Source organism: Chenopodium album, chromosome 9 (genome assembly GCF_948465745.1).
Source record: "Chenopodium album chromosome 9, dcCheAlbu1.1, whole genome shotgun sequence".
NCBI lineage: Eukaryota > Viridiplantae > Streptophyta > Magnoliopsida > Caryophyllales > Amaranthaceae > Chenopodium > Chenopodium album.
In genome coordinates, this window is record NC_137842.1 from 5164987 (window position 1) to 5176812 (window position 11826).

The 11826-nt window shown below is 33.4% G+C and overlaps 1 protein-coding gene across 1 annotated transcript; it reads right to left on the reverse strand.

Annotated features, from left to right (window-relative positions):
* Window positions 1–114: 114 nt before the first annotated feature.
* Window positions 115–9102, reverse strand: LOC145558305 (F-box protein At3g07870-like). Its single transcript, XM_081619506.1, has 3 exons — window positions 8849–9102; window positions 3488–8764; window positions 115–392 (listed from the first exon to the last, which is right to left on the reverse strand). Exons 2-3 carry the CDS (start codon window positions 4703–4705, stop codon window positions 324–326), a joined length of 1287 nt encoding a protein of 428 aa, XP_081475632.1. The 5' UTR covers window positions 4706–8764; window positions 8849–9102; the 3' UTR covers window positions 115–323.
* Window positions 9103–11826: the final 2724 nt, after the last annotated feature.

Here is an 11826-nt window from a genome sequence, read left to right on the forward strand (position 1 = left end):
CAGGAAATCATTCAATTTAGATATGCAATCCAATAAAACATTCAAACCCACTAAAATCTCAAATAGTGTGTCGAGAACAACAGTACGAAACAAAAAACGAAAATAACAAGCTGCTTATGAGTTTGCAACAACGTTTATAACCTCCAAGGCTGCTGCAGCAGAGGTTGGAGTACTGAGAATTAGAGCAAAAAACTTTTTAAAAACAAATGAAAATGACAAGCTGCTAAAGAGTTTGCAACAACGGTTATAAACCACTAAGGCGGCGACACCAACATCCCAGTCTCCAGATTTGATGCCCATGAACATGCCTCAATCATAAACCACTAGGGCGGCCCACACCTACATCCCAGTCTCTTTCTGACATCTGGATTAGCAAAGTTCATCCTCACGTCCTGTGAATTTTCAGGAAAAGCATGAGTACCTTTCACAATTAATTTGCTTACTCTGATGACTTTATATAGATATAACACACTATTCAATATGCCCATAAACTATCCAGCCAGATATGAAGATTTTGATACAAAACAGACTATAACAAAAGACGACTCTTCTATACTGATATATTTTAATAAACAGCAAAAAGTCAACATATAACTTAGGCAACTTCCTGTATCCAACAAGCTATAGCATTTTTAAACAGACTCATACATGCCAGACGGCCCAGACATACTCATTACTTCATAGTAACATCATAGTGTAGTTAGGTGCCTGAATTATCTCTGTTCCCTCAGAAGGAAACTGGAAAAGAGCTGTAAAATACAGAACACTTAAAAAAACAACTTGAAAGGAAACATTTGTAGCGTTCATCATAATACAAACGAAAACGGGAAGATAATTTTTTGATATTGATCAGAATTTTTTCAGGATGGGGAAAGTAAGCTACTGATATATTTCTAGTTCTCAAATGCAACAATGAAAGAAACTGGTTTGGCTGAAGACATCACAGGCTTGCTTCAAAAACTCTAGGATCTCTAAAATTGAATCTTAATATACATACTTACATAGTACGAATGTGCTTTCCCCACAAAAATCTTAAATGGATGCACATACTACTTCAGCATAACATTTGACTAATTCTAGTATGCTGCTAGAAAAACAGCTATTAAATATCATAAACCAAGATGTTTTCTACTAAATTTCTAGTTTATGAGTTACAACAATCAAAGTAACATGTCAAATAAAGTTGTATTCACATCAACATGTAAGTACACCCACACATAAAACTAAGTATTTGCAAATAAACAAGACAAGAATGGATCCAGAGACACATAAGCAACTAAGATGATGAAATGACATATCATTATGTCCTAGAGAGAACACCCAGCTGTTTATAATACTAACCCTCCCAGTTGCCAAAAATGGTCATGAACAGAAAGTTCTCATGTGCGCATGAAAATATCAACGAATCAAACTGATGTAATTTAGTAATTTACCAAGTGTCCATACTTATACAATACAAATTAATACTGCAGCTAACAATCACTGTCACACTGTGCATTTGTAAGATGCCAAGGAAAATAAGGTCAAAGGAAATACATAAATATATTTCTTACCGTACTAAGAAATGGGGAAATCAAAAGTAGACAGGTCATTACTCATGAGGGCTAAACAGCTTGCAAAAGCTGAACTCAAAGCATTTTTATCACCCTTTTTTTTAATTTTAAGCAAATATTTATTTATTTTATTTTATTTTTTTTAATTCTAAGAGACTCTTGTTCAACAGCATAAGCATCCTTAAGTGACAACAGTGTAAATTGGAAACTCAAAAGATGAAGATATACACATAGAAATTGATAAAGTCCCGTAAAAGAGGGCCAAGAGGAGATTTGAAGAGAGGGAAACACATAAGAGGTTTGAATAGGCCTTGCAAAAGAAAATAAATAAAATTTGCAAGCAGAATGAGAGTATACATATAAGTCATTAGTTAATGAACCGTGTTAATACCCCTCTCTTCGCTCTAGAAACTCTAGCCTTCATTATTAAACTTTGGAGGGACTTCCATCGGTTGTTACTGTTGAAAAGCCCCATTCTTTGTTTTTTGTGAGCCTTTTATCTTTATTTTTGTTTGTTTTAGGTTTATAAAAACTCTTCCTCTTCTAGGAGAAACGTTTCTCCCGCGAAAGAAAAGGGTTTTCTTCTTCATTAGGAGAATTTTTCTCCATTGAAAGAAAGGTTTTTTTTTTTCCTCTTTTGAAGGGGGATTTGTTCTTTTGTTATAGAGTTGTTTCAAGGATAAAGATTTGTGCGGGATAATAAAGGAAGTTAGTTTTTCAATTACAACTAGACGAATGAGGCGGAAATTTTCTTTACGGGTACAACAAATCGAAAGAACCCCTCGTAGAAGAAGGTTGTAAATCATAATAATGTGAAAGAAGGTATAAAGAATGTACGATTTGCCACAATGATCGTAGCTTTGCTGAAATTTGATTTGATTCAATGGTCACGTATTTGTTAGATATAAATTTCTTTCTAGATTTCATTGACTTTATATTTATGAATGAATCTTTGTTATTAAATTAAAATTAAAAAAAAAAAAAAAAAAAAAAAAAAGAAAGTATACGTATTTAAAGTCAAGTCATTGTCTTTGCTTAAAATTTCTCCGTCCACTCTAACTGTCCAACACTCCAATGTCATATTTCCCTTGATCCCCAATGGACTCATATCACTCTTAATCATCTTCCTCTAATAATAATTTTTTTTTTTCCTTTCTCGGATGGAATCTAGACAAGAGTTACTTATAAATTCTAACAGTCCATTATGATATTTGATATTTGCACAGAACATTCATTAAAACTTCAACACAAAGAGTTACAACTCTTATGCAAAATATGTATGTGTGTGTGTGTGTGTGCGCGTGCACGTGTGTGCGTGTGTGTGCGCGTACGTGCGTGTGCGGTGCGTGCGTACGTGCGTGTGTGTGTGATTAAAATTTAGAACACATGATTAAAAATATAGAACATAGAAGTAAAAATTTAGAATATCTACGTGAGTGATAATTTAGAACATTTGATTTGCAAAATTTAGAACATCTAATTCCAGATTTAAAACATGTGCGTAAAAATTCACGTGACAAATATTAGTCACACACATTGGATCTAGCTAGATGTTTCAAGTTTACGTGACAAAGAAGAAAAGCGGATATTTAAGGAAGGATATCAGTCAGACATGCATTAAAATTTGCAAGACATAGGGACTATAAATGCAAAATCTACACATGACCAAGAAAAACAAAATAACTCGTCCATGTAAATAAAGAGGAAAAAACATGGACTAGACATGCTAGCAGAATATAATGACTAGATCAGAGACTTCACATAAACAATCCACGGGCTTTTGGGGGGAGGGGGGGGGGGGGGGGGGAACTTTAATATACACCCTGATTTGGGAAGCTATGGGATTATGACATTCGGCTCATAAAATGAAACAGCAAGATAATACTTTACCAATTGATGCAAGTTCAAAGCCAGCAAGGAAAAAAGAAGCTTACATCAAATAGACGGCAAGTGCACTCTATCTGCCTTATCCTCGCCTCTGCATTCTTCTTCTCATTTTTTCGTTGCTGATAAGTTACACAATCGTCGTTCCCCAATAGAACCAGACTTTCCGAATAGAATTCTGCATGTGCAGCTATGTATGACTTCAGGGGCCGAAGATCCGCAACTTCTACATCTTCCACAATCGGGTAGCCAATCCAGCTACCCTTCCCACATATAATCAATCCTCCATTCCTAGTGACGCTAATTAATTGTTTCCGTCCTCCATGATTCAAGTTAATTGAGAATAGTTTGGTCCATGACTCTTTCACATTATACTCTTTCATTACCCATATGTCATATTGATTCTCAGGAAGTTGATGGAACAGAAAAATAGTCCCAGAGGACCCCGCAATCTGATGATTTAAGTTAGCATTAAGTTTCCCACCCTGAGGACATGCCATTTCCACAAAAGTCTCAGCATTCAGACTAAATGACACAATACAGCACTGATTACTATCTTTGCGAGTCAAGAAATGGAGAGCACCATTAACAAAAACCGGAACACTTAGTTGCTGCAACAGCATAGAAAACTTGACACTTCTCCATGATTTAGTACTCAAAGAGAAAATGTCAGCGGAGCATAAAAAGGGTTTAGTCCTATAAGAAAAAGGCTCACGGTCAACTCTCCTACCTGCTGGGCAACTATGAAACCAAAAGGCAATCCTCAAAATTTTATAGTCATTAGCTAAAGCATCAAAGCCAAACCCAAAAGAACATTTTAGGTAAGTCCGTGATGTAATATCAGACGGTTTACCATAAAAATAAGGAACCGGATAAGACTTTCTGATGGCGGGGTTCCACAGAGTCACAAGGTCATAAGTTTCATCCCATAAGCAAATGAGCCCATCAACACAACCCACAACTGTGTAGTACTCCCTTAGAGGCTGATAAAATGGAAAATCAAGTTCCCCAATTGTTTTCCTAAAAGTTCGTAAAGCACTAGATCTACACTTTTCATCAAATAAGGTGTAGATTTCTTTATCGGTGAAGCACCTAAAGAGCAGATTATAGTTACCAGTAGATTGGTTGTGAAGTTTGTGTGAAGAAATGAAATTGGGACTACTAATCAACAAAGACCAGGATTTGCAAACAGACCTGAATCGCAGCAGAGACTTTGTAGGCAATCGCACCAGAATTTTCAGCACCAATTTTTCAGGATTATCACTCATTTTTATTTTTTTATTTTAGTTTCAGAACAAGGAGAATGGGGGTGTAGATGAATCCAAAATCAGGTTTAAAAAGGTGAGAGAATGGCTGCAGAAACTATATGAAGGAATTGAAAGAGGATGGATGGCCTTCTGAAAACCTAGTCCACTATGCCTTCTGAATTTGGGCCATCAAGGCTCCATTTACATTAAGTATAACGCCCCCAAAAACTTCAAATCATATCAAAGTGAATCGAATCCCAAATGATACAGCCCATATTAACTTAATGTATTTATTCAATTCATTTATCAGAATGGAATGAATGATTTCTAGCAGAAAGAATCCTGCATATTGATTACTTACCATATAAAAATCACAACTATGATCAGATTGATCACATCATATAATTTAATAATTACTCCTTCCGATCCTTTTTGTTCTATTGACTTTTAATTTTAGGCTGTTCTTTTAAGTTCTACCCACTTTGCTTTATTTTATGAACGACATACTCTCTTTATCATCTTACCTTTCCATCCCCACAATAATTACACCTTTTCAAACTCTCTCTCTCTCTCTCTCTCTCTCTCTCTCTCTCCCCCTTACTTTATTCACTTTTCTTTACACAAAGCCACCCTTTAACATCCTCTCTCTTACGTTATCTTACACCCACTCACAGTGAGTAGAACATAAAAGAACGGCGGTAGTATTAACTAGGTTGAAAAGAATTGACTTTACTGACATAATCATAATGATATATTTGATAAGAGCTAAATGGCAAAATGCTCCATAACAAATGATGATATTTACAACACTAATGCAGGGAGGAACCTTCAAGAACAGTATATGTGCATAATCTTCTTCAAAACAGATTTTTTAACATAAAAATAAAAATATAAAGCTAAAATCTTAAAGAAGCTAAAGGTAACAAAGTCCTAAACCTGTTTAACTATTTACACTTCCGTTTATTTCCAATGGGCCTTTTGGTAAATTAAGGACGTGCTAATAATCCACAACAACAAAGTTCTGAAAGAACAAGCCAAATAAAACGCTTATAAATACAAGCATTCATTGCTTGAAGAACTTACCCAAGCACACATCTAGCATTACATAGATGAATTTTAATATGTGTAAATTAGGGATGTGTTTACATTTCACCACAACAGTGTTTTGGAAGAATGAGTCAAATAAGACGCATATAAATGCAAGCACTAATAAAGTTGCTTGAAGAACTTATCTAAGCAGAAATCTAGCATTACATTGACAGATAAAGCATACCCACCTGGCCACCTTTGTCCTTCCCATCACTTTAATAACAACTAATGGTCTTTGTGGCTGACTTGTTCACAGCATATGCTACACTTATGAATGGATCCAAAAACAGTGAACTTAAAGTATTGTATGCTTGAATTTAAACAGGTAACTAAATCAGCTCAATTCAGGCAAAATCATAGTGTTGAGCTAGCAGACTTTTGATAATTTGTTTCATTTGGGATCGGATAATTCTAAAACCATTCACCAACCGAGCACCAATAAGTATAGAACTTGATTAATGAACACCTATGCATAAGTATGAGGCCAAACAGGATGATTACAGTTGGAAATGAACAACTCCCACAGAGATTCACAAATTTACATTGTTTTAAGAACTTGTTACTTATTTATGTTCCAAATCACATTAGACTAGACCTCATGCTGATTAAACCAAGCCAAAACTTATTTCAATTAACTTATATGTAAATATCTTTAATTGTGTATCAGTATAAAACATTATATAAAGTAGATATTTGAAAATTACACTGAGAAGAAACTAACAAGATCCCACATAATATTATTTATCTAAAAAATTTATGAAAAAATAAGGTCAAAGATTAACTTACCACATTAACAATTTATTCCTACTATAAACAAAGCACTTCTGCCAGAATACTCACATCAAACAAATGTATAAAAGTATAATAAATGAATGTATATAAATAAGTACAATAGATTTCCCTAAATTTTACAGAAGAATAACAAATGCAATGAACCAACAAAATTGAACCAACAAAGTTGTTATAAACTCGGAGGAAAAAGAAATAAACCATTATTAGGTAGATTCGGATATGACATATGCATTTGTCAAAGTATCAAATATGTCATTACCTCAGAAACTTCAGCAAAATATGTTCTCTGGCATAAGAGATATGACACCAGACTATTAAGGAAATCAATTGAACAATTCTGACTAAATGCTTCCTGGTTTAAATATGAAATGATAGACAAATACACGGCAAGAATTGTAAAGTAATCCCAGTAGACCAAAACAGCAATCAGCACAAATACTCAAGAAAATAAAAAGAAAGAAAGATAAATCCAGCCACACACCTTTGTCCTTCCCATCTCTCTAATGTCCTATTCTACCACTTCTTTATGAGATTGTTCTTTCCAGCTTCCATAAATAATCTATACTGAAATACTCTTGTACTCTCATAAAATACCAAAAGTCTATTAAGGTAATAACAATTTCATAGGAAAACCTAATCATGAGTCTAATACTAACTGTGAAATCTAACTTGCGCAATACACTTATACTCACAAATATATGTGAACTCATACTCAAAGAGCTTGAAATATAAGTGCAAAACAAGGAACAAGATTCATTCATAAGCTTATCTATTACAAATTTATGATATAAGCTACTTCCTCTACTTATGTATTTATTTATAAATTATTGCAAAGTGTAGAGGCTGTACAATATCTAAGAAGATCAAGTCACAAAAAGAGAAAAAGAGAGAAATATAAGAGGGACCCATGAGATAAGAAATGCGATAGCTCAGATAAGCCAAATCATATGCAGGTAATGTTGCAATTAATAATCATATTGTTCAATATTCAATTACCCTCTTGAAAATTACCAACACTGATTTTTCTACACAAAAGAATTTACACCAAAGGCAATCACAACAGGCATGCACAACAACCACACAAATTGAACTAATCACAAGTAGGGTACCTTAAATGCTCCTCAAATTTGGTTTTCTCCTCCAAAACCTTGTATTAAAACATTACAATCATAGTCCAACTTAAGAAGAGTAACCAAACAGCTCATCGAAGCATCAAACCAAGCCTGAGATCTCTCTTATCGAAGTATAAAACTTATAGGCAACTATCGTCAACGACTCTGAATATATCCAAATGTAACAAATCTTACAAGCATTCGAGAACATAAAAAATAAAGAAAAAAACATCCCCGCTTAAAAAACCAAGCACTTGAATTTAGATAGATTTTTCTTAATTACATTGAGGTAGCCGATTTGATAATTACATTGAATTGGCCTATTCTACCATTTTTTATGAACTTGTTTCCAGCTTCTATAAATAATGATTTGCTAATATACTCTTATTTTTCACATACAATACCAAAAAGTCTATTAAGGAAATAACAATTTCATTGTACAAATCTACTTCATTAGTTTAATACTAGTAAGTGTGAAATCTAACCTGTGTAATACACTTATATTCACAACTACGTGATATATAGTCACATAAGCCGCTGAAAGATTATCCAAATGTAACAAATCTTACTAGTATTCAAGAACATAAAAAGAAAGAAAGAAATATCCCCTCTTCAAAAACCAAGCATTTGAAATTCATTATAAACAATAAGGAAACTTTCACTGAGATGGTTTGAGATTTTCTTAATTACATTGAGGTAGCCGATTTGATAACTACATTGAATTGGCCTATTCTACCACTTTTTATGAAATTGTTTCCAGCTTCTGTAAATAATCAATTGCTAATATACTCTTATTTTTCACAAACAATACCAAAAGGTCTATTAAGGAAATAACAATTTCATTGTACAAATCTAATTCATTAGTTTAATACACTTATATTCACAACTAGGTGATATATGTGAACTCATACTCAAAAAGCTTGACATATAAGTACAAAACAAGCAACAAGATTCATTCATAAGCTTGTCAATTATGAATTTTATATTTAAATTTGCAGAAAATCAAAGGAGAGCAGAAAACACACAATCTTTTGTCTTTAGCTGCAACCCCATCTCTCTAAACACCCATTTGAATTCATGGATTAATCTGGAAAATGACAATGTAAAAAGCAATTAGTATTCAAAAAAAGTTAAGCAATGAAATAAAATTATAAGACAACCATTGATTTACCTAAGAGCTGGTGTGTATGCAGGATTCGATTTCTGGAATAGGGTTGAGTAATTTGCAGATAAATTCATCTAAAGATGCTAATTTGATCCTCGAATTCTCGAGTTTTGGAAAGAGAAATGTTCGAAAGGAGGAGACCCTCTTATGGGTTGTATTCTTGTGTAGTGTTGTTTCATTTTTAGAAGTGTTGATGAATTTGATGACTGATGAGGGTGAAAACACAACCGAAGGAGGTGATAGTATATTGGTCGGTTTCTAAAAATAAGGGGCCATTTGGTTTACAAGGGAAGTATAACTTCCTGTGAAATTTCAATTTAAATCGGAGGAGGTGATAGTATATTGGTCGATTTAAAAATTGGAGGTCATTTGGTTTACAAGGGAAGTACAAATTCTCATGAAATTTCAATTTAAATTTGTACTCTGTAGTAAATTCTCATGGTGGGAATTCAAAATTCCCATAAATTTTCAATGCACTCATTTTCAGGTTTTTGTGTCAACCAAACAAGAGGTTAAATATGAAATTTATGGAAATTTTGACTTCCCAACAAATATTTAATCAACCAAACAAGGCCTAGGTTGGATGTTTGTTTGGAATTGAGAAAGTACAAGTTACTTTAGACAAATCAAAAAAAATTTTAGGAAAAAAATATATGCAATTCTAAGAACTGCATATAAGAAGCTAAAAATGGACAGAAAAGACAACAAATAAACATTTATTTACACCAATTTATTCGTGTCGATAAATTTCCAACTTAATACTACTCCCACCGTCCCCGAAAGAATGACTCTTTTGGGTTGATTTCGCGGGAATTAATAAAGTTAAATAAAAAGAAGTAAAAGTATATTGAAAAGATTTATATGGGGTTTACAAAAAAATAGAGAGAGATAGTAATAAAAGTATATGGAAAAACAAAATTTTATATGGGGAAGCTAATTTTGCACAAATATTGTTGCAAATTGGTGGGTATTTTAATTCTAATAGGTCATTCTTTTTGGGACTAAAATTAAGCCAAATGAGTCGTTCTTTCGGGGACGGAGGGAGTAAAAAAGAAGTATATTAAATGTTTATATGCAGCTCTTTATCCTTTTTTTAAAAAAAAAATAAAATTGATTTATAAATAAAAGTTATACAACATTTACAAAAATATTTAAAGTTAACAATATTCATAAATAATGGAGCTCGCTTCTTTTTTTTTTTTTAACAAGGAGTCAAGGATGAAGCTCCCTTCTCTTTAGTGGGACTTTCATAGTATTATTGAAAGTTGGATGGAGTTAGTGATGGAGCTCGCAGATGACAATGACAGTGGTAAATCGGGCTATTATATTTGGTGGGTGGGGGATGAATTAAGAGAGAGAAAGTTTATAAAAAGGGTGAGGTGAAGTGGGAGAGTAAATACGGAGAAAATACAAGGTAATATTTACAATTGATTGGGGATTTAGAGTGCTATGGTGAATTGTTGATAAAGGAATTGTATATCCGTGCTAATGCTCGACATGTATTATACGCGAAAGAAAATAAGACAAAGTGAAATGTTAGTAATGTTTAAAAAAAAAAAGTGAATTTTGATTAATTATTGTAATTCCTTAAAGAAATACCAAAAAAAAAAAAAGGGGGTGGGATAGGTAATTATTATCCTTATTGATTTTTTTTAAGTTAAATATAAATAATAAATAATATAGTAAGATGGGTACTTTGGTAGTTATTGTTTTGTAAAAAATAAAATTTTAAAATTATTTAGGATGTTTTTGAAAATTTACTAGAATGTTTGTTAGTTTTAGCTTCTTCCTTCCTCTTTCCTATTACTTTCTCCGGCCAACTTTCTTTCTCCTCACTCCTCCTAATCTAACTTAACAAAAGCAATTCAACTTTAAAATTTCCTACCTCACCTCTTCACCACCACAACTAACATCACAATCAATCAATCATTGTCATTTGCTATCTCCTCTCCCTTTGTCGTTGACATTATTTCTTTCAGCATTTTCAAAAATCAACCTTTATTGAGGGAGCTTTAATGGAGGTAAAAGTTTTGTGTAGAACGGACTCACGTGAGTCCGAGTCCGATCATACAAACAGAACAAAAAATTTTGAGGAATTTTTTTTTATTTAAAAATGGTCAGAAATTAGATAATAATAGTCACATATTAGATTATAATGGTCAGAAATTAGATTATAATGGTCAGATATTAGATTATATATATCAGATATTATATTATAATTGTCAAAAATTAAGTTATACGTATCAAAAAAATAGGTTAAATATATCATAAAATTGGTTATATATATATATATGAAAATAGATTATAATGGTCAGGTATTAAAACCCCTCCTTCCTCTCTTTCTTTCTCCTCAACAACCCAACATCACTTACACAATGAAGTTTTGAGCCATATTGAAGCATGGGACGCCTCTGTCCATAGAAAGGGCTGCAAGTTGTCAAGATTATGGAGTTAGAAACTTCAAAGGCCGACGAATATAGATTTCAATTTACCCAACATAAAAATTGACTGATTTGCAATAGTGAAGTAATACATGACACAGGGGTTCCCACCTCTCAAGAACCATTGTTGCTATATTTTCCTTTAGCAACAGTCCACCTAAACGTGTTTGTTGGGGCTCTTTTCGGTTGGCGGTGGGGGAGGGTCGTCGTCACCAGGGGTTGGGAGGGAGAAAGTCGTCGGCCGCCGGCAAGGGCTGGCAGTGACAGTGGGTAGGAGATGGGAGTATACATTATAAACCGGACTCATGTGAAACGGACTCATACAAAACCTTCTCTGGAGAATATGGTCACCATACTTTTTGGGGTTGACCATGACTTTAATTTCACCCTTCATTCATAGGATTTCGTTTAATATCGGAGAAGGTGGGTGGAGATGGGGAAGGTTCATTGGTTTTGGTATCGAGGAAACTTCAACAATGGTCTAGGTTGGGAAAACTCTAATGGAGGAAGAAGCATGAAGCGCTTTCAATGAAAAGAGTTTTG